Raw genomic sequence first — 23,999 nt, 5'->3', positions numbered from 1 at the left:
AGTTACTTCACACCTTCTCTCTTCTCCTATGGACTTTTCACCGCACTTCATAGGGACCCAAGAGCACTAAAGCAGTGCCACCACTGGAGGCAACAACAGAGGGAAGGACAGGGGGAGTACAGAAAGAGCTGAAGGGGGCAGCCATGCATTACACCCTTTTCTTGCCTTTTGCATTCCCCAAGGTCCTGGCAAAGAAGCAGGAGCAGGGAGAACAGCAAAGGTGTGCTCAGAAAAAAAAAAAAACAGATCAAGACAAGGAAACCCAATCAAAATAACACAGCCTCTGAGACTCAAGCATTGCACAAAAGGAGGATCAGAAGTAAGCTAGGCTCTTAAAGGCAGAGATGACACCGAAACAGGGTAAGAGCAAGAAAACAGGAGGGCAAAGAGTAAAAGTCGATCCCTCTACAGGAGGAGGAGAAAAGGAGGAAGGGTAAGGAGGAGAAAGAAGGTTATATTTTCTGGATTTGGGGTTTGGATACTTGATTCTGATTTTTTTTCTTTTTTGCATTTTTTTTCATAAAGGATCTCACACCTGATATTCCACGTTCCATCCATTGCGGTTCACCAAGGGCAATGAAGAAATTCTCCTGCCTTTCGTATTCCTCCTCATCTACTATCTTAACCCTTATGGTCTTCCTGTAGGGACAACAAGAGAGACAACCGTGTACAGCGGGTCGGCTGGCTGGAGGCGAGGCGGCAGCAGCGGCAGCGGCGGCGGCGTGGGCTCCTGGCACGCAGCCCCTTCCCACTGGGGCGGTGTGCGTCGGCCCGCCTGTCGGACACAGCATCCTCGCAGCGGCTCCTTGGGAGCAGGGGTGTTAGGGGCAGAAGGGGCTGGCAAGGGAGTGAGGAGGGAGGGAAAAGTGGGAGGAGGACCTTGCTGATGGTTAGTGGAAGGCGACTTCTGCAGCGCATTTCTTTTCAGTGTCAGATGGTAATGGAAAGGGTATCGGTTGCCTGAAAAGCACCAGGGACCACCACCCTGAGCTACCCACTGCATTTTAGCTGGAGGACCAATTTCTTCTTACCATTAATAGTAAATACAGTAATAATACCCTCACGATCAATAATAAATGTGCAAGGACTCTGGGCTGGGAACCTGAGGAGAAGAGAGAGACACATTCCCCAGTGGGGTGAGGTAGGTCTCTGCCGGTGGCTACAGCTCCACCAGCAGCTAAGGAAGCTGAAGGTTCTAATTCCCATTTTTCAAATAGCACATCTTATTGCTTTCTCTCCTTGATAGTATCCACCTCATCCTCCTGTCCTGTTCCTCAAATGAGGATGCAGTCTTCCCAGGGGATAGACAGCTTTGCTGGGACCTCACAGGGGACACAATGGGACAACGTCCCCAAGGCTCAAAAGGAAATGCCCTGGGCACTGGAGCAAGTCTAGCCTCTTCCCCCTGAGGCCAGCTCATCTGGCTCCCTCCAGTACCCCTGCAATGCACACAGCTGCTGTAAGCCCCCAGGCAAACCAAAGTGGCCACGAGCTCTTCCTTGCCCTCAACTCCTGCTCCCAGAGTTGCTCTGTGACAACCAGACCAGGGGTTGCACAGCCTTTGCCCACTGCTTCTGAGAAGTCACAGAGCTGTTTCTCTGCCAGGCCTCAATTCCTATGTTTTTCTACCACAGGTCTGACTGGAACAACCCATAGGACCAGGGCTGGGTGATGATCTCCTGAGATGCTGGATGCGTTTCTAGCCAGCATCCTCCCACTGACACAAAAAAATTTGCTTGGGCCCTCCAGTGCGGGGGGCAGAAGGTTCCTCTCAAGTCACCAAAGAAATACGGACAAGCAGGGCTGCTCTCCATCCTTCTCTCTCTCCTCCCCTCATCACTTTGCCTCTCAGCAGCCCCAGCACCACTCCCCATGCCACCCCATGGGTACCATGTGACACGGTGTGCGCGCACAGCAGTGTTTAGGGCAGAGCAGTTGGAGACAGAGAGACATCAGAGGAAGAGGAAGAGAAGAGGAGGAAGGAGATGGAAGAGAGGAGGAAAGAACGTTACTGTTAGTCTGCAGGGCCAGTACTACACCTTTCTGTAAACTCATATCCACCATGCGGGGGCTCATCAGCTCAATGAAGAAATTCTTGGTTTTTTCATACTCCTCATCATCAATTACCTTGATGTGAACTGTTTTGCTGTGGACGGAAAAATAATAAGGGTCATAAAGGGGAGAGGGGAACAGAGAAGCAAAAGACAAGGAAGGATGGAGTTAAATGGGTACATTAGAGAGTCAAAGTTTTCTCACCCACTGAAAAAGCTCAACACGGCCCTTTGAGACAGACTGAAGCCTCCCTTCTGTGAGTGACACTGGCCAATTTCCTGTTTAACCCAAAGGCAGAATGGCAGGCCAAACTACAAAGTGAAGCTTGACAAAATCCCCCAGCAAACTGGCTCAGGCCTCAGGCTGTGGGCAGTGAGGTCTGATGGCCAACAGGGCTTCCCTGTTACCCCTGTGCGCACACACACACACACACACACACACACACACACACACACACACACACGTGTACAACAGCAGCTACACAAAGCACACACACCCTGCTGGCACCACGCTGCTGCCTCAGCTTCATTGGCCTGCTCTGAAGTGCTGGCTGCTGGAGCAGCTGGGCAGCAGATCCTATGTTCCTCCTTCAGCAATTTTCTTACAAGTTCTTGTACCATTTTGTAGGAAAAGAAGAGCTAAGTGTGTCATGGTTTCCTTCACAGCAAATACACGCCTTAGGCAGAGGTTACTGTCCCACAACTTTCACACCCAAAGAGAACAGGAGAAACAAGTCAGACTCTGCCAGACCACCGCCTCCTCACAGCCAGGCTGCACTGACTGTTGCAAGTTCAAAATGACCCCTGCACTCCCCTCATTCTCCCAGTGGCTGCAAAGGTTCATGCAATGCCATCCCTTGCTTATGACTGAAGAGGTTGGTGCTTTGCATCCAAGCTGGTATAACACCCAACACATACAACAAATACAAATACAACATTGTCTGCATGTGTAACTCCTCTGAATGGGCATCTGCTTGCCATCTTGGGGCTCCTGGGCTTTTAGTTGACCCCAACCCCAAGCTAGATGCGCATTTTTTAAACCAGAAGTCGGTTCCACATAAGAAGTGTTTCCCTTACCTCAAAACAATTGCCCCAAGAGCCACCAGGCAAGTTGCCCCTCCTGCCAGTGAAAGATTCCCTGCTTCCCACAGCTCTGTACCCACACATGGCCCTGCAGCAACAACCTCTTCTTTCCTCCTGCCCATCCTCACCAGTCAGATCAGGCCCAGGTGCATGTTGTGCACAATCAGTCTTGACTGGCAATGGGAAGGAAGAAAAATGCAGGACTGGTAATCACAGTCACTGGCAATCTGGAAAGATAGACCCAAATTCAAATCTCTATGTGCCTCAGCCTGTAGCCTTTGGCATTGAATACACCTTATGTCTTTGATCTCACAGCGCTTCAGAGAACAAGCAGTCCAGCCCTGCACCCTGGGGATGCTGTGATCCCCACCCTGGGGATGCTGCCACAGCCAGCCTCTGGAAAATCACCATTTCAGCACAGAGCAGGAGAATCATCACTGCAGCTTGCATTCCTACTGGTATCATTAAAGACCACAAAATTATTCGGTCAGCCTACAATTTGACCCTCAAGTTATAATTGCTCCTGCACTCCAGCTGTGGAAATCCTGTGCTGACTCTGATCTTGATCTTGGTCCCAACACTTCTCTTTCAAATGATGGCACAGGGGTAGGAATAGAGTTTTGATAATATCTGCCTATCCATCAGTGCAGGAATATGCAAGGAAAAAATCACCTCCAATTCTTCTTTCTGACCTAAATCAGCTTTATTTCTGCCAGTGCTTGCTCTACCCATACCCTGCACTTATGCCAGCAAGCCTCCTTTCCCTTCTCTAGACTCCTTCAATCCCTGCTAATCCAGCCTGAAAAATTTTAAAAGGCCTGTCTCTGGTGTAAAAGTTGCTGCTCTGCTAAGAGTTCATCATGATGACTTTTTGTTGCATTTTTGTTGGAGATGTTGAATTTGGCTTTTGAAGCAGATGTTATCTTGGCCCCTGATACTTTGCAAAGCTTGTTCAATTTGCTGAGTTAAACCTACAGCTGATTCATAGCTCTGATCTTTTCCTTGCTCATTACTACAAAACAGAAGGTGGGTTTTTCAAAAGCAGCCAGTGCTTCCTGGACGTGGGTTGCTTTTAAAAATCCTTTTCATAAGTACCATAGCTTATGGTTTTTCCATTTTAGGAACTTCAGAATACTCAGTATTGCTTGTCTGCAAAAATTTGGAAAGAAACACCACAGACCCTGTTTCCTGGGAGTCAGCTTATCTACTGCAACAAAGCTATTCTAAGGCTTTGTACAGTTAATATTATATATGCAAACCGTTTGACCTTTTTCCTTTCCTTTCCTTTCCCCTTTCCTTTCCCCTTTCCCCTTTCCCCTTTCCCCTTTCCCCTTTCCCCTTTCCCCTTCCCTTTCCCCTTCCCTTTCCCCTTCCCTTTCCCCTTTCCTTTCCCCTTTCCCCTTCCCTTTCCCCTTCCCTTTCCCCTTCCCTTTCCCCTTCCCTTTCCCCTTTCCTTTCCCCTTCCCTTTCCTTTCCTTTCCTTTCCTTTCCTTTCCTTTCCTTTCCTTTCCTTCCTTCCTTTCCTTTCCTTTCCTTTCCTTTTCCTTTCCTTTCCTTTCCTTTCCTTTTTCCTTTCCTTTCCTTTCCTTTCCTTTCCTTTCCTTTCCTTTCCTTTCCTTTCCTTTCCTTTCCTTTCCTTTCCTTTCCTTTCCTTTCCTTTCCTTTCCTTTCCTTTCCTTTCCTTTCCTTTCCTTTCCTTTCCTTTCCTTTCCTTTCCTTTCCTTTCCTTTCCTTCCTTTCCTTTCCTTTCCTTTCCTTTCCTTTCCTTTCCTTTCCTTTCCTTTCCTTTCCTTTCCTTTCCTTTCCTTATTTCCTTTCCTTTCCTTTTCCTTTCCTTTCCTTACCTTTCCTTTTCCTTCCTTTCCTTTGTTTTCCTTTCCTTTCCTTTCCTTTCCTTTCCTTTCCTTTCCTTTCCTTTCCTTTCCTTTCCTTTCCTTTCCTTTCCTTTCCTTTCCTTTCCTTTCCTTTCCTTTCCTTTCCTTTCCTTTCCTTTCCTTTCCTTTCCTTTCCCCCTCCCTATGCACATTTTGTTAAGTACAAGGAGCTCTACATGCCCTACCAAGTAGATCCACTGTGCTGAGACTTCCTTAGAGTGGTCTTTCTAACACAAAAAAAAACCAGTTCAAGAAAGAGAAAGAAGAGTTCCTGGGGATCCCTAGAGGCTAGCATGGCAAAGTGCTGGCTTTGCAAAAGCAGCTCCCCTCCAGTCAGGAAACAATCACAAACCCTCCCAGCTCCTAGACCAACTCAGCTCTGCTGCAAACTGGACCATTACCACACACTCAAGCATCAGGTGGCTCTTCCAAAAAGAGAAGTCTGAATTTGGTGACCAATCCAGTAACTTCCTGGTCTCCTCCTTTTCTACAAGCTTTTAAGGACAAAAGAACCTTTTACCCAGTTCTGAAACAACAGGTGAAGGACAGACCAAAGCAACAGGCCAAAGGCATAGGTGCCCTGCATGGACACAGGCTGGGCCTTGCACCCCCCTGTCCATCTGACTGAGTCCCAAAAGAGGTGGTGCCCGACCTCTCCAGCTTTGCTGAGGGGTGGTGAGTGCCCAGCAGGTCCTCCATCGCATTAGAGCCTTGGGGACACAGCAGGAGCCCAGATGGTGCTTGGAGACCCAGGTGGGGTGGGATGGGAGCCAAACTGCAGCCACTGCCAGCTCTTGCTCCAGAGCCAGTGTTGCCAGACCTCCCCGTGCAAGGAGGAAAGGAGCAGGGCAGAAGTTGGTGGGGACTGTGCAGTGACACGGGGAGGTGGGCAAGGGCTCACAGATCCAGTGCCACATAATGGGGAGCAGTTAACCTTTCCCTGGGATTTTGTGGCAGAGGGAAGAGCAGCATCCCTGCTCCCGGGCTACTCTGCAGCCTGCACAGATGGGGGCACAGCGCTGGGTTTGCTCCCCGAGGGGAAGTGCCCTTCTCTCGGCTGGCTGCTCCCGTGACTGTCACCACAGAAAGGTCAGTGCTGATGGAGAGGGGCCTATCAGGCCACCCCTCCCAGTCCACTGTGGCTGGTGAGGGCTGTCCTTTCCTCTGCTCTCCAGCTTCTCTACCGCTGGGAGCATTTCGCTCGTCTCCAGGCCTATGAAAGCAGCCATAAATACAGCTGCGTCCTGAGCCGTCATAAATTATCTGGAGGCCAAAACACAGATTGCTCCCACAAAATCTCATCTCTCACCTACAGCCACACTGAGAGCTGCCTCCTCGGAAGGCATGAAGGGTGGAGGAGATGGATGGAGAGAAGGGCTAGAGTGTAACACTGCCCCGGGAAGACATCACGTTAATGTGAGAGCTGTGACAGAAGGACACCGAGAGGCACAGAGCGTGTGGGAGCGGGAGGCTTGGGAACATTTTGCTGCAAGAACATCATGACAGCTCCCTGAAATTAATGGAGGCAGAGGCAGGCACGAGAGGGACTGATGGGCATGCTCACCACGATGGGAAGCAGGAATCTGAAGCCTGCCTTGCTCAGCTGAGCAGCTTTCATTCCCCAGCCTATGGCCACTTTGCATGGAGAAAGGAGAACACTTTTCAGCCTTCCCCATTCTCTCTGACAGTTTGACTGGGGCCAAGACACACCTCAGATGGATGAAAAGCAGAGAACAGAGACCATCCAAAAGTCTCTGATGGCAGCAAGGAGCCACTCTGCAAAACACAAAGCCCACTGCCAGCACCAAGCCACAGCATAGCCCCATATCAGCACCTGCATGAGTACAGTGATGGGAAGGGCTCTTAAATTCAGGGCTCAGTGCAGCTTTCAGCAGACTGAGCAATGCTTTCAATTTGGCCTGTGACACAGCAGGGCAAGCCAAAAGCCTGCGCTCCCAGGGAACACCTGGCCATACAGAAGTGAGGATAGCTGCTCACTTGCTTCTTTTTCTCTGAGGTCATTGCAAGCTGCCACCCAATAGCTTTCAGATGAATGCAGTCCAGGCTCTGCTTTCAACATTCACTTGGAAACAATCACTGGTTTTAAAAGTCAGGGATGGAAAAGCTCCTCTGGGGAGCAATATTAAGAATGAGATTTCCCTGAGTAAGCAACAGAAGATGAAATGAATAGACATCGATCTTCTCCTAAAGGACTTTGTGCACATGATGTTGCTAAATTCCCCATCTGGGAAGTACAGAAGATAATCTATAAAATCATTTTATTTGACAACCCGTCCACTTCCAACAGGTAAGGCAACAACTGAATGGTTATTTGATTAATGTGCTAGAAAATACTGAGTATCTCTTTGTGTGGACACTCTCATTTGCAGGAATTATTGCTGAGAAGGTTAAGAGGATATGTCTGTGCGGGTCTGTGTGACTTTGGAATGTGAAACAACTCTAAGAACAATGCAAGTGAGGAGATGTCACAAAACGTATACCAGTGAAACAGGCAGGGCTGTGCAAGGGCACAGTTTAGAGTCCCTGGTGGGACACTATTAGCCAGGATGAAAAGCAGCCAGGACAGCAAGGTAAACATCCCTGGGGCAGAGAGATGTACCAGGAGTTGTTCAGTAACTCATTAATGTGAACCATTAGTACATACACCTTGATTCAAGCCATTGTGTCCTTGACACATCTTGATATACCCATATCTTCATCTGATTTGCTGTGGGTGCAGGTTCCTGCAGCATGAAGTTCAAAGCATGTGGTACCAGTCTGATTCTCCCTCAGTGCTCTGCACTGGTTTGGGATCTCATTGTGAAGCTATGGATAGGGCCCAGCGACTATGCTAGAAGACCTCACAGAGCAGTCATATAATCATAGGATATGGTGAGTTGGAAGGGACCCACCAGGCTCATCGAGTCCATTTCCTGGCTCTGCACAGGACACCCCAACAATCACACCATGTGCCCAAGAGCATTGTCCAAATGCTTCTCGAATTCTGCCAGGCTGGTGCTGTGACCACTTACCTGGGGAGCTTGTTCCAGTGCTCAAACACTCTCTGGGTAAAAAATTTTTTCCTGATATCCAACCTAAACCTCCCCTGACTCAGTTTCATGTATCTTCCTAAAGTCCTGTCACTGGTCACAAGAGTGAAGAGATCAGTACCTGACACTTCCCCTCGTGAGGATGCTGAAGACCACAATGAGGTCTCTCCCCTCAGTCTCCTGCAGGCTGAACAGACCAAGTGACCTCAGCTGCTCCTCAGGTGACTTCCCCCCCAGACCCTTCACCATCCTCATGGCCCTCCTTCAGACACTCTCTAATTGTTTAATGCCCTTTTTATATTGTGGTGGCCAAAACTGCACACAGGACTCGAGGTGATGCCACCCAGTGAAGAGCAGAGCAGGACAATTGCCTGCACTGACTGGCTGGCCATGCTGTGTGCTTGAGGCAAACCAGAAGGGATTAAGTAAGGTTATAAAGAGTGGGGATTTGTCTTTGCCCAGCTCACGGAGAGGTGGATATTTAACACAGCACTGTGACAGTGCTCACAGGAAAGGTGAAGAAGCCAGCAAAAGAAGCCTGATTTGATGCCCATGGTCATATGAAATTGTGCATCAATAACCCAGAGTAACAAACTGAGCACTTTGAAGCAAAGAATTATGCTGTCACATAGCATGGAAAAAGACAGGAAGAGTTTGAAGGGCAGAATCATTAGATCCAAAAGCAGATACACTAAACTCACCAAGGAGATGCTGAGTGGTCTTAATTTCAAGAGAAAATCATGGTAATTTAGGAACCAATCCAGATTATGACCAAGACAGGCAGGCTGCACTTTGGTCTTAAGATCTTGTTTATGAAAGAAGATTTTTTGATTACCATGGAGATTATGGAGGCGGGGGGACAGGTTTTCAAGCATTCAGCCACTGGCAATGGTTGAAGTTTGTCCTAGCAGAAAGGTTAGAATTGAAGGTGCCTCTAAGGTCAAGGTAAGATGTTGGTACCAATTAACTAAGCAGGTGTCAACAGGATAGATGAACTGTCAGAACACAGTTTCGAGCAGATCACTGATGTGCACATTGCTGATGTTTGAGTTACAGAAGAACTGATGTTGGTGCAGAAGCTGGAGACAAGCCATGGCAGGCCAGCTTCCAAGAACTGGCTGTGTTGTTCATGAGGACCTTGGAAGAGCAGCTGCGCAAGAGTTATCCTACTTTGTGTAGCAAGCACATGAGGGACAGCCCCAACAGTTTCACTACCAGCCAGTTGGCTATTAAGTAACATAGTTAGAAGCCATCCCCAAAGAATAAGTTTTTTTCTCTTCTGTGTTTTCTCTTTTGTTGCCAAGTTGGTTTATGGGATAATCAGATGGTAACTAATTATCTTTTAATCAAAATCACCTGCTAAATTATTATAAGAAACTATCATCATTAAAATAAGGTTCTTTGCAGTGCTAATCATTATATGACCTCTGTATTTATCCTGTCAAGACTGAAGCCATAAAAGTAAGTCAGTTGATACTTCCACACTTTAGTTTCTATATCCTTGCAGTGCCTGTGAACCTTATTTCTCTCAGGGACTTGATAGGGAACAGTCCCTACTTGCTTTGAACTCTTCATGGAAGAAGAGCATATCATCTTCGTGGAACATGATAGAGTGATGCAACCAGAAAGAAGGTGAGTAAAGAGAGCAGAGAGCTTGAAGTGGTGGTGGAAGTATCACTTATTCATATGAGTATCAACTTATTCTGGCTTCATCTGACATGGTTCCCATTTGAAGGAGCTCTGCACTTCTGTAGGACACCTCCTCTTCCTTGCTAAAATCTATTTATGTCATGAGGGAACTAAAAGACCTCAAAAAATATGTCTGCAAACAACTTGTCATCCTGCCTCTTGGCAGAGCCATTCCCACCAAGCCATTCCTGACAAGTAGGTGTTGCCCAACTGCTTTCTAAAAGCCACATTACAAAGATAGTTTTCTGGATGATCTTTCCCCATATTTCAACTCTTTACCCCTAGGAAGTCCCTTGTAATGTTCACCCAGACTGACAAGGCAGGAGGAGGAAGAAGCCTTTGGCACTGCCTCCTGGAGTGGCTCCCTGTGTCCCTGCTGTTCCTCCCACACAGGCAGAGCCTGAGACTGGCCAGGAAAGCCAGAGCCCTTCTGCAAGCCTCTATCCCTGCCACACATGCAACACACGAGGGATCTCTGTTCCACTCCTGCAAGGGCCAGGGCCAGAAACATCCAGCTCTGCCACAGCAGCTCACAGACAGTGGGGAAAAGGTTCACTGGAGAAGACACCATGCAAGAAGCAGCTGTACCCCGAGGTGGAGACAATGACCCTAGTCCAAAGCCTTGTGTGACCCTTCGTGCCCACCCCTGGGACTGTGTGGGACAATGTGCAGGGCCACCAGGAGCTCAGGGGCTCTGCCTGGCTGGCTGTAAGCAGTGCAGTTTGTTCACATCACACCAGATCTCCTAAGGCATAAAGAAGGAAATATTGACACAGAAAGGCATCTTCCCTTTGTGTATTCCTCACGTAATCTTGGCTAATTAGTAAATTGGCTCATGCTTCAATTAGAACTATTGAAAATGCTTTAGTGGCTGACACATGATAATTAAAGGGACATAGCCAAGACTAAGAGCTGGATTTTTTAGTCTTTTCTTGTATAAGAAAACTTTAAAGTGTTACCAGTAAAAGATTTATAGTGATAGCTTTAAAAAAAATAAATCTGAATAAATAAAAAAAAATAAAATTAAATTGCCTGTTATGGTTTCTCCATCCCAGATGACAGCACTAAAGCAGTTTTGTTGTCTTTCTGGTCATCTTCATTTTTCAGTTTGTGCCCGTTTTGTGCACATCAGCTCAGCCCTCACTTCCCACTGCCACCCAAGACTGCCAAGAGACATGAAATGCTGCCAAATTCACATGACAGTGTTTCACACCTACTTTGTACCAGTGCAAATAACTGAACCAGCAATGAGAAATCAGAGCTGCTAAGTTGCAAGTGATCCCATTAAGCACTTCCATGCCATGTGAAAAAATCCTTAAGTGCCTAATATGCTATTCAGGACAACTCAAGAGATGTGGTATATCCATGTAGTAGCCATGGGAATCACCACTGGAGACAGTGAATGGCAAATTCACTCCACTCTCAAGTCTCAAACTCAACCTGGAAGCCCTGAAGCACCAAAAAATGCTCCATAAGCTTCCATAATGCAGTCAGTTCTGCTAGTCAAGATATCCAAGGCACTCTATATTTCACTTCTTTCAAACATGATAAAATGCTCTAATATGCAGGGTTCTTCAAGGAAAGATGCCACAGTTTGTTTTTAAGGATTTCTGCCAGAAAGGGAAAATTAAGAGTTTGTTAAACCCCCCTTCTCTCAGCTGAGTCCGTGTTGCTGACCAGCTGAGCTATTTAAGTTAGGTTGTACAAGCATAACAGGCTAGCTCTACGGGTTTTCTTGTCCTTGTTCTGTTTAAAGAAGCTACTTGGGTTCAAATATTGAAGCTGTGTGTACATGTGGGCCCTTGTCTGGCCTGCTCCAAGTCAGCTTCTTCTTGCTGACCCTATGAGACTTGATGTTTCAGGGCCAGGGGAGAGCAGACAAAATTTCAACACCCTGTGGAGCTATTTGTTGAGGTCTGTACAATAAGTACATGTCTTGTACAAGCAATAATTCAACTTGGCAGCCCATGAAACCAGACAGTTGAGGTGGGTATCAGCCTGGTAGAGGTGCAAAGCAGAGCCAGGGCCCTGGGCATAGACATTTCCCCCCTCCCTACCTTGGGTAGGTTCCCAGGGGAACAGCTTCACTGAGGAGATTCTGTGCCCTTTTTTCTTAGAAAGGAATTTCAGAGGGAGCAAAACTTCAACCACAACCATACTGTGGGGAGGGAGGGAGGGACGAACAGAGGGAAGGATGGAAGGAGGAAGGGAGAAAGAGAAGAGCAGGAAGGAAGGACATTTATTCCTTACTAATGGTCTTTGAATTTTACTGCTTCCATCTGAATCTGATGCACCACAATAAACACCTATGATATCAAATGCATCATGGGTATCAATGGAAAAAAAAAAGTACTATAGATCTTTTGTTTTCTCTAGAGATCTTTTGTTTGCTCTAGAGATCTTTTGTTTGCTCTAGAGAATGGCTCCAATGCTTGACAGGGTGCAGGACTGGGAGTGCCCTGGACAGGACAGGGCAGGCTGGGCTACACCTCAAAGCCTCTTGAGATGTCCTGAGCAAACACAAAACAGGGATTCGGCTGGAAGTGACCCCTTGTGTCGCCCTGAAAACTCAGCTTCTGAGCTTGCTAACATAGTTTTCTAAGGACTTTCCCAGGACAGTAACTGTAAACATAGATATGTGTACATTCTTTCTGTTACATGTCTTGTGATGGGCATCTCTCATGGCCAGTGCAGTGAGAAAGTGTTATCCTGACCATCCAATCCCTGGCCATGGTAAGAAGCCTATAAATCCTGGGAGGAAAAATAAACTCTGCTCTTTCCTTCACCACACCTCGACCTGTGTCTGCGTGATCAATTGATCTTCAGCGGTAACACCCTTGTCCCACCACAATGCTCCTGAATTCCACTGCAAGACAGACACTTGTCATTGGCTGGTATTGGCACATCAGTGCTTCAAGCTGTCGCCCCTGGTTTTAGACTTTTTGCTGAAGGCATGTAGATTTGGGAGCTATATTTAGATGTCTTCTCTATTCTTCAGCAACAGTGTTGCCATGGAGATGCTGGTGAGGATGAGAAGGTGGGGACAGAGGGGGAGAGGAAGTTGAGGAATGAGAAATACTAGATTCAAAACAACCCTCAGCAGCCTGGGAAGGCTTTAAATTCCTCCCAGGGCAAAAACTGCTGGAGCTTGTTAGCTGAAATGAGCCCCTGGCATTGCCTGACGGCATGACCCTGCCATGCATTGTTCAATGCTTTGTCATGGCAGGTTTGAAGAGACACAAGGGGCTGGCCTGCAAGCACTGCTCCTTTGGGAGAGTGCGACTCCCTTGACCTGACCTTGCCAAAAACAACTCTGGGAACTCCGTGAATGTCTTGCTGCTGCCATGCTGCTTCACAAGTTCATACTGACTCCATACTTGGTCAGCTCCTGCCATAGCTGGGGTGGCTTTGTCTCTGCTGCCAACAGTAGAGGCGAACAGGGAGCTGCAGCTGGGGACAGAGCTGCTCAAGTCTACCCAGAAGCACGAGCTTCTGGCCATGCTGGGACATTGTGGCACACTGGGGACAAGCAGCCCCGCACAGGAGCCAGGCTGTACTGGGAGTGAAGCTGGACTACAGGCAGGGATTACAGGTCCTTGATCTCTGCCTGCCAGGCACATCCCCATTCCCCGGGCTGGCACCAGCTGCAGGCACAGATAGATGAGCAGATTCATACCTACTGCCTACAACATTGCTCTTCCCAGCAGAGACAACATAGGTGAGACTAAGGGCTCCTCCTAACATGGCTGTTCAAGACTCACTGTCCTACAATTACTACACTGCTGATGTCCAAGTGTTAGAAAAATAAATTACCTGTTGATAGAATTTCCTCGTTAAAAGTTTAGGGCTTGACATGCTTCAGTGATCTCAGACCTAGGGGGAGGTGAACAAAGCTTGGGGAGAAGCATGTACTACTGATAGTGGACACAAAGAATGCAGGACATTTGGCAGAAGTCCCAAGATAAGGAAGAAACTAATAAAGCCAACTCAGCAACTGTGATGAAATCAGCTCTGACTGGGCAAAAGGTCATTTTGACAAGAGGAGATGGCAACCATCACTCATGAAGTACCAACTCAGGAAACCAATGGACTCAAAAGAAGAGAAACTGAGCATGTGGACTAATTAGCATAAGTTATTTCAGAGGACTGAAATACTGTTTCAGAGGACTGAAATAATTGAACCAACAGACGACAGAATACCAATTAATAAGAGCACTATGGAACTTGTAGCCAATGAACATTAATGCCTTTGTTTGCTAAAACATATAAATAGCGAAAAGTTTTGCTAGTCCTTGTGCTAACTTTGTGGATTTGTCACCCAGCACGCCTTTCTGCACAGACCTGTAAATCAGTCAAATACCTCAACTCTGTGTATGGACCAGCGTCTTGCAGATCACGTGAAAGAACCTGTTTTGGGACAACAATGGCAGTGCAATTTGGCTTTTCAAGAAAGGTCAGGATAGTGCCCCCAGTTCCCAGCACGGAAGCTGGCATATCCTAACACCCCGTTCTTTTCTGGCTCCTGCATGTGACAGCATCCACACATTTCAGTGCTCAAAGCACATCAAAAAGGGTGGAGAGCAAAGCCAACTTTCCCATCCCAAACGCCTCTGGATACCAGCCTCACAAGTCCCTCTGTCCCCTCCCTCACCCTGCTCTTCCCACACGCCCACGCAGACGGTGTTTTCAGCTCTGCAGGACGGCACTCAGCCCAGCCACTGGAGTTGCACTACATCCAAAGCAGCAAGGCAGCAATCTGTAGGAAATTAATGAGCTGCAAACAACGCTGTGCAGCTGCCAGCCTGAAACGAGCCCGCTCTGCACACTGCAGATACAATTATTATATATGAACAAAAGGAGCTGGAGCTGGGGTGCTTTGGCTCCAGTCACAGGCTTCTTGTGACCAAGATAAGGGGCAGCACAATGAATTGCCACAACCAAATCATAGCTGCACATCCAATCATTTACATAGAGCCAAGACACTGCATCTTTATCCAAGGCTCTGTGCATTTGATGGGACTCACAGTTCTCTTCTGTAGCACTGAAAATAGGACAAAGGATACTCAGCTACACCATTTCATTTCGCTCTTTAGGGCTGTTTTATTTCTGTTTCTTACAGAACAAAAACACACTCGGAAAACCAAACAGGGCCATTTACTGAATTTCCAGGAGCTCATGCCTTGGGAGAAGCTGCAGATTCCCAGAAGGAGGCCAGCTCTGCTAGGCTTTTACTTTCAGAATCCAGAGCTTTGCACCATTAAAAAACCAACTCCTTATTCATAAACTGAACAAAAATCACGTCATCAGTCAGCTTTGCAGTGAACCAGAGTGATTCAGAAGGGTTAAATCTAGGAGCAGTGCAACCCTCAAGCCATGATTAATGACCCAGCTTCAGTTCACAGAGAGATGGGCTGCTGCACTGCCTCCCTGCCTTGCCACAGCCTGGCCCCATGCAGGACAGTCTTACTCAGCCAGACAGGGGACCCCATCAAACAGACCAAGCACACCACGGCCTGCACAGCATCCACCCACCCATGCAGGTTTCTTACAGATTCACAGAATCACAGAATGGCCTGGGTTGGAAGGGATCTTAAGGATCATCTAGTTCCAACCTTCCTACCATGGACAGGAACACCTTTCACTAGACCAGATTATTCAGAGCTCCAACCTGGCTTTGAACACCTCCAGGGATGGAGCATCCACAGCTTCTCTGGACAACCAGCTCCAGACCTCACCACCCTCATAACAAAGAACTTCCTCCTAATATCTATTCTAAACCTACTCTCTTTCAGTTTGAATCCATTCGCCCTTGTCCTATCTCTCTACATGCTGTTGTAAAAAGTCCTTCTCATCTTTCTTACAGGTTCCCTTCAGGTACTGGAAGGCCACAATTAGGTCACACCAAGCCTTCTCTTACAGGATGAACAATCCCAGTTCTCTCAGCCTTTCCTCACAGCAGAGGTGCTCTCTCCCTCTAATCATCTTGGGGGCCTCCTCTGGACTCACTCCAACAGGTCCCTTTCCTTTCTGCTGCAGACCCCAGAGTTGATGCAGGGTTCCAGGTGGGGTCTGAGCAGAGCAGAGGGGCAGGTGCCCTGGTGCCCAGGCTGCCCTGGATGCAGCCCAGGACACATCTGGCTCTCTGGGCTGGCAGTGCACACTGCCTCTCATGCACTATCACCAGCCAGTCCTCAGCAGGGCCACTCTTGATCTGGTTTTGGCTAAGCTGCCAAGTGACTCACATGAAAGCTTAAATTCCTCCTGGGGTCCCTGGCTGACAAGCAAGAATCTCCTCTGTTCTCTACCTTATGGCAAGAGTTAGCATCAAGGCCCTTCACGCATCCTAAAAATTTAGCCTACCCTCATTCCAACATGCCCCTCAACTCTTGTTCCTATTCTTGCTGTATAAGCCCTCCAACTACCACACTTTCAACACCTCAGACCTTGATAAATGATACTCTGTCTTCTCCCTCCCAAGTTTTGAAAACACCACTGAACAACTATATGACTTGAGTGGTCCTGTGAAAGACCAGCCACAATCCTGATGCCGTCTGGCATATATCAAATACGACTAAATGTTGGGTTTGTAGGCTGGTCTCACATACTTTCCTCCATCTGCAGCTGGAACTGCAACCAATAAGAAAAAATCATTCTTAGCCCTGGTCTCATACCTATCTTGGTGGCAGGTACAGCACCCTTCAGCCCAGCATCAGTACACATGTCCTCAGGGGTTTAGCAATGTGACACAACTGCTCTGAAGGCTAAAACTTCAAAAAGAACTCTAGGATGAACCTCTTGTGGTGTCAGAGGAAGGGCTGTTGTTTAATGGGCTCCCTCTTTGCCCTCCCAGCCCATTTATTTTAGAAAAGTAATGCCATGGCTCAATCAGGAGTTTTGCTCATTATGGGACCTAGAAAACTTTTTAGGACTTGAGATTCCAAGATAAAGCTCTTCTGAAGAGAAAAGGTGCACCTGAGTTTTTTTGAGCCAATTTTTTTTCTGAAAGGAGGTCCCATCCCAGCTCTCTGCCCAGCCAGAACATAATTGAGTTGCAATGCCATTGGTGCCTGAGCATCGTTTCCTCCCTGCCCCAGCCTCTGCTTTCTTCCAGCTCGTTTCACATGTGCCCTGCAGTGATGTCAGTGCTCTTACAAGGAAACTGCTACACGCCAGGGAGACTGTCAGGAGCAGGAGCCTTCTGCTCTGTCTGTCTGTTTACCAGGATGTCTGTCTGTGTTTATCAGTGGCTTATTCTATTTTTCAGAGGCTGTCCCTTTCCTCCTTGCCATCGCATTGCCCCGTGCTTCCTTTGCCACCCTAGAAAGGCAGTGGAATAAAATATATGCTGAGAAATAAACTGCACATGTTAAAAGCCCTTCAAACTGATGCCAAACAGCCACAAACCACCGTGCTCCTCATCCATCTGAGGTTCTCCCCTGGCTTCTCACCTGTGGATAGACTGCACTTATCTTTGCTCTCCAGAAGCAGAGCTGAAGCAGAGAGGATATCAAAGACTTGCTTGGCTTCACAGGCAGCAATCAGCTGGAGCAGATGGGAATGAAACACACAAGTGAGCTTCCCCCCTGCTGCGGGCTCCCCAGGCTCTTGCCTGGCCTTCCTGCCACCAGGGAACACCCCTGGCACCCAGGGCTGCTGCTGGAGCAGCACTGGCTCTGGGCTGCAGCACAGCAGCACAGCAGCTATTTCTGTGCATCTGCAGAATCACTGCTGCAAGGGCCCAAGGAGGAGTACCCTGGCCCCACCAGCACCCATGTCTGCCCTCCTGGGTCGGTGGGTGCTGCCAAGCAGGAGCTTACCAGGCTGTGTCTTTGAAAACCAGAGTCAGGCTCTGAGCAAGGGTCAGATGAAATCACTTAGGGCTTTTTGAAGCAGTCTGAAAAGTCCACTTTCACTTCAGCTGTGCAAGACTCACAATCACGATACTGAATCAGGAGAGATGAGGCTGGCTGGGCAAAACATCAGTTGGCCTAATCTCATGGTAAGACTACAGCTGTAAAGGAGTCCCTGTGAACCCTTGCAAACTTATTTCAGGTCCTAATGTTGAGAAAGGTCTGTGGAGCCAGCCCTGAAGCTGGAAATAACTCCCCATGAAGGACTTAGAGATGGTCTACAGCCAGAGAAAGCCTGCAGCAGCAAAAGCTGGCTCTGTCAGGCACATGCCTACAGACAGCCAGGTCACATCCCACTTCCAGCAAATTAGAAATAATGCTGGGTTTGGTGGTTTGTTTTTTTCTGAGGTTGTTGTTGTTTTCTTTTTTGGTTTTGTTATTAAACATCTATTTACCAGTTGGTTCCTCCTGCAGAGACAGGCATTTGGAGACCTGCAACTGGAAAAAGGACAAAAAAGGCTACTAATGATATTGCTATCTCTTTTAAAAGCAATGATGGTAACAGTCCCTATTAGCCCTTGGAGCTTCACATATGACTCGGCTCTGATGGAGTGTGACTGTACAGGATAGCAGCATTGAGCTCTGTTTAATTTTAGCCCAACTGCTCCAGATCAGATTTTCACAGCCTCCAACGAAAGACATGGCTTTTATTAGAGGCAAGAGTTATTAGTTTACAGTCAAGCTGGACTCCTTCCTTCTCATGACTCAGCACAAATAATAACAGTTTTGCAGGCTGAACAAGGCTCTCCTGGCCATCTGTGAGACCCACAGAAGACTGAAAGATTGCCCAGGTGTAATTCAGGATAAAAATCTGATTATTGGAACGTTTAGCACTGCTGGGATTCAGTGCTGAGAGAGGGAGGGCCTAGCTCCATGCTTTGAGCCAAGAAAGCCCGATAGTGCAGAGATGCTAAAACCTCTTTTTTTGTCTTCTACTTCCAGCAACTCTGATTTGAAATGACAAGGAATGAACATGTGGGGCAGTTTGGAGGGTTTTTTTAATTTTTTCTTTTTAATACTGTTTTTTTGCTTTGTTTTGGGTTTTCTTTGGTGTGTGTTTGTATGTTGCTTTTACAATAAAAGCAGATTTCAGATCGCTATCGCAGTTGTCATCTATTTGTCAAACAGGGAGACGGGCTCAAATCCAGTCCATCCAAAAATGGATTTAGGCAACATTATACCCAAGATTGGATTCACCCTGAGCATCCCTGACACCATCTAGCTCTATTTTCTTCTTTTGGGGGCTGTGCGCTTAGATGTGGCATTGTTTTCCCACAAATGTATGTGGCTAGGAGTGCAGTGCTGTTCTTCAGCTGCGCTCTGATGAGTTTCTTCCTACCCCTCCAGGTGTTAAGGTTTTGCTCAAGTCAAGAGAGATTTATTATCTTTAGTCTAATCTAAAGAGACCCTCATTCCCCGGAGCCCCTGGCAGAATTATGCCACCACCCTAAAGCTTGCTTGGCCATTAAGCCAAACTCCGCACGCTGCGTCTTCCCTGTGCTCACCTCCAGCAGCACTGGGGGCTGCCAAAGGCTGCCTGGCCTGAGAGAGTTCCCTGAGCAGGACATGTCTTTTGGCCGGTGGTGGTTCCTGGCAGACTTCCATCAAGGCAAGATACAAGGCACATCCTGGTCCCATCCCGCCCCCCTTATGCAACCACCGCCGGCTAAAAATACAGCCGCAGCCCCTGCAGCCCCGGCCAGGCGAGATGCAGATTTAATGAGGCTTCCATGGCAACGGGCTTCACTTCGGCAGGGACCGGGATGCAGGGGACAGGCATGCTTGGGGGGAGAGGTGCTCCTTGGCTGGGGGAAAGCTGCACAGTTAAAAGCTTGTGGCGGTGGGGTTTGAGGTTTATTTCCTTGCTGATATTAATAAAATTGCAGAGTGTTTGGTTCAGCTAACTGCAGTCAAAGAGGCAAGCCATGTAGTATTTTTAACAGACAAACCTGGACCTATTTCTGCCAAGAGAATAAATATTTACTAGTTACCCTTAATTAAACTCCATCACCCACAGGCAAAAATGTTAAAACAGGGAAAAATCAAGGAGGCTGTTTCAGTCTACCAATATTATAAACAACTTTCTCAGTAAAAGGTGGTATTCTCACAGAATTGACAAAATGTAGCTGTAGAACTGGCTGGTACAGTCAGGAGAGCTGGAGACAGTTAAGGTCACAGAGGAAGGGGTATTGGTTTATGTTTCATGGGTGATGTCTTCTGTGCCAGTGCAGGGAGCGGAGGGGCGAGCCCAGTAAAAAATCAACACTGTTGATGAAAAATCTGGGACAAAAAGGGTTGCAAGCATGGCTTTTCAAAGAAGAATAAAACTGAGATTATTGCCTTCTTCCCTCCACACTGATCCTACTACACTCTGTGCAAGAGTAAAGACATATGCCAGCCAAAAAAACACTTTGGTGTGCAAACCTCTAAGTACTAGATCAGCAGCTGGTGTCCTGTGGCTCACAGGTGTTTATGGCTCCATAGGTTATTTCTGTGAAATGTGGAAGAGACCTTGGACAAGCTAGCCTATTACTGGTGAGATTAAATTTGCTATTCAGAAGGTGACACCTTTGCTGGACTGTCACAGGACAAAGTCTGTTTCCATTATAAACACACAATATTTTTCCAAAATGCAGATTTTTTTCCCCAGGAACTTCTTATTTCCTTCACACAGTGATATTTCTCCTTGTTTTGTGACACAACTTCCTATCTAAGGACTAATAAGAATAAAAGTAACTCAAAAAATAAAGGTAAACAGTAACATCTTCAGTCATGAGAAACTGAGGCATGATAAAATATCATGGAAAAAGAAATGCCCAACCTCTGTTCAAATCTACATATTTGGCACTAGGAACTTGTAAATCAAGGCCCTCAGAATTGCTGCTTATAATTGAAAATTTTGACAAAGTCAGGCACCTCTAAATGAAGAAACCCTTAAAATCAAACAACCCAGCCAGGCACCCAAACATGGTTTGAACTCAGTATACCTGAATGTTAATATCAAAAATCACTGTTTTCTACTTCTTTCTGCTCAGGTCCTTGTATTCAGGCATCCTTCAACTCAAAACAATCTGCCCAGCACCCTTCTCTCTAGAACAAGCCATTCCTGTTGACACGAGAAGTCATCACTTGGAGGCACTGAACCCTTATATAAGCTGATTTTGTATACATTAGCCTCCATCTGTTAGGTCCCTCCTGCTAAACCAGGTTCATGTCCTGCTAGAAGCCTACCAAAACACAAGAGGCACTTCACAAACTGTAATAGAAAATCATCTCTCTGCCCCACGGAAAGGGTCTGCTGCTAGGATGAAAACTACATCACACAGCAACTAAAACTGTTGCCACAAATTAAGATGTCAACAGCACCAGGAAAATTTAAGGGACCCATGCACAAAACTGTCCACAGCAGCTTGCTAAGGCACAGACATCTCCAGCACTTCAGCAGCCCCAGCCCTGACCATCTGTGGTCATCAAGCTAGAACGAAAATACTGTCTGTTCAGGTATCCTCCTTTCATCCTTCCTGCTCCTCACAACACAAGGCTGCTAGGCTGTCACCTCACCATCAGTCTCCCCCTGAGCTGCACACAGAGGGCTTGGCAAGATCTCCCCTCCTCCGTGGCACCACACTGGCTCATGCCAATTCAGTAGAGTTGGTCACTGGAGCTCATTCTGTGCCGTCTCCTCTTTGCAAAGGCAATGGACGCACAGGTTAGACCATACAAACCTTCTCTCTCAGGATATTGTAGTCTGAACATCAGTGGTCACATGTCAAGACTTTTCTCCTTTCCCTTGAGAGCTCTATTATAAATAACTTTTGACATGAAATCAGCCTGGACAGTCATTTTGCCTTGTACAGTGATGCAGTTCAAAACCCAACCTCATTACCCCACTGAGTTCTGAAATAAATGAGCAGACATCAAAGCTGCATACTCCCTTCCCTGCATGACAGATGACAGTGCAAAGGAAGAGCTAGTGCAGCATCTCCCTGATCAAAGGAGGCTCCTGGATGCAGGAGCACAGCACTAGTGGGGCACGGGGAAGTCAGCCATTCCTTTACTTACACAAAGGCAAACTTTCATTTACAATTACAGCATGATCCACTATCATTCCCCATAACATGGAGTTAAATTATAAATGGCACATAGGGAGAGCAGAGGCCTCTTCCATCTCAAGCTCCTTAGCTTAACCTAGATTTCCTAACCAAAGGAACCACAGCACTGGGGATGCCACCATACAGTCCCTGTTCAGCCTCTGACAGTGTCCTCTGTTGCAACTCCAAGAAAATCACCTCTTTCCCCACTTGTAAAATGGGAACACGTGCTTCTTTGCCTCTGAAGCATGCCATAAGCATGACTGCATTTTTAATACTTCAGAACACTTTGATATAGGGGGAGAGAACACTTGAAATGCATAAACAAATAGAAGCACAGTTTTTAAGGAGAGGTAATATGCTTTACCAGCTCAACTAATATTGCTCTATGAGCTTCTTGACACACGGGATTTGTGCTCAAAATGTACTCAGTTTCAAAACTGGGATTTCTGTTTGAGCCTGTATAAAAAGGTTTGTATTGCCTTAAATTGTCTTTTCCATGGAACTCATACCAATCAGCTGGGCTCAAGTTTCCTCTCCCTAGAGACTTATATCCTTAGGCCATCACAGTTTGCAACAACATAAATAGCTAATTAAGGTCTTACTTAGAAGTAAGAAAGCAAAAAGAAGGCATCTTCAATTTCTTCTGGAAACACTTGAGCTCTCCACCACAGCTCTGGTTTCAGAAAACCTAAGATGACACCTACAGTATTTGCTGCAACAATATATTCCACCATTATTGCACTGTATTTGCTGCTCCAGTCGTGGGGAAGGCAGCACACAGATGATTTGTCCTATAACCACCCACCTTGCTAAACAAGTTCACCCAATCTGGTGAAACAAATGCTAACTCTCTAAATGCTAAATGGCAAGACATGGAACCTAACAGGCCAAGCCCTTAGGAAGGCTCTTGAATGTCTGTTCAGTCCTCACCGTGACTGAGAAGAGCCTGCCTGAGACAAGCTCCTGTAAGACTGACCTCAGTCTCACAGCAAGGGCAGTTACTTGCTTTTAAGAAATACAAAGGTGCTCCTGGTCTCTTGTACAGAGCAAGAGCCCAGGTGAGTCTACCAAGGGCAACTGAAAAGCACAGTATGTTTGGAGATGAGCAGTCATGCTGCAGGAACAGGAATCTTGTAAGCTGTCCCAGAGACCCCCGTTCTGAGCCCAGGGCCCTGCCCTGGAGGATGGGAGCAGAGAAGACAACCCAGAGGGGACATCCCAAAGCACCACCTCTCCTGCCTGCCTTCCTCCAGTCATGCTGTCATTCCCAGACACACTGGAAATCTTGCTTTACTACATATGCAAAATGAGATAACACCTTTTTTGGCCCCAAAGCAATTCTCACAGGCTTTGCACATGGGTTGTTTTCACACCTCACTGTGAGGCAGAGAACTCTGGCAGGTTTCCACCTCACCAGGCAGCTCAGCCACCTGGCCTCAGATATCCTCCATGCTTTTTTGTGTTCTCTCCCTTTGCAGGATTTTTCCTTAGGGATGCTCTTAGCAGGGCAGTCTTCCTGGACTGGCCCCATTTTTCTTGTCTTCCCACCCTTCTTGGCTCTACTCCCAGGAGTTCCCGTTCAAGATTCTCTGGATCCCCAGGAGGACCTACATGGGACTAGGCAATGGTGCAGAGACAGGCAGGGAGCTGCCTGTAAGGGAGATGAAGCTGTCAAGACGGGACAAGCCTGGCTTCCATGGACCTTCTCTCTGCTGGCAGGAGGGTGTCCAGCAGCACGACACTGAGACAGGGATATGTGGTACATAACCCGAATAAAGGCTGCGGTCGGCTCAGCTCCTTAGTCCATTTCAGGAACCCTGCTGCCTCCTCAGCTCTCACAAACCAAGAAGTCAGCAGATCTGTCAAGAATGATAAAACCTAGCCACGGACCCTTAGACCTCTGCTTGTTATCAATTATGAGGCTTGCTGGCAGCACTTAAAGGCTTGCTGTGAATAGGAAGGCCACAGTCATTTCTAGCAATCTGGTCTCTTAAAAGACCCCTCATGTCTTAATGTCTCACACACTTCCATGAATTTACCCTTGCAGCATGCAAATGAGATGGGAACCAAAGGAAGACTTAAAGTAGGAGCTGTGGCTCCCATCCACAGTGTCCAGCTGGCACCACAGATATCCTGGCTACTGGCTCCTGTCTGGGGAGAAGAACCTTCCTTAGAAGGAACCCCCTTAGAAAAGGGTTGCTATAGATGGCAGCTAGGGATGGAAAAGGGTGCTTGAACACTGGTAGGG

General features: G+C 47.3%; 1 protein-coding gene across 8 annotated transcripts in view; it reads right to left on the bottom strand.

Annotated features, from left to right (window-relative positions):
- The window catches only part of SLC8A3 (solute carrier family 8 member A3), a 113,362-nt gene that overhangs the window by 20,716 nt on the left and 68,647 nt on the right, over window positions 1-23,999 (bottom strand). For 4 of the 8 annotated variants that reach the window (XM_005522540.3, XM_014252172.2, XM_005522539.3 and 1 more), the window contains exon 3: window positions 536-639. The exons of 1 other annotated variant lie outside the window; for it this stretch is intronic. In XM_005522540.3, the coding sequence (XP_005522597.1) occupies window positions 536-639 (104 nt within the window). Of the gene's footprint in view, window positions 1-535; window positions 640-2,039; window positions 2,147-3,128; window positions 3,202-23,999 lie in introns of those variants that run through there. 3 more of the 8 variants (XM_005522538.3, XM_088057919.1, XM_088057921.1) reach the window with 2 other exon arrangements.

This window comes from Pseudopodoces humilis, chromosome 7, assembly GCF_049639895.1.
Source record: "Pseudopodoces humilis isolate 2021_Gansu_Grassland_sample_001 chromosome 7, ASM4963989v1, whole genome shotgun sequence".
Taxonomy (NCBI): domain Eukaryota; kingdom Metazoa; phylum Chordata; class Aves; order Passeriformes; family Paridae; genus Pseudopodoces; species Pseudopodoces humilis.
This window is presented reverse-complemented; position numbering and strand designations above follow the sequence as displayed.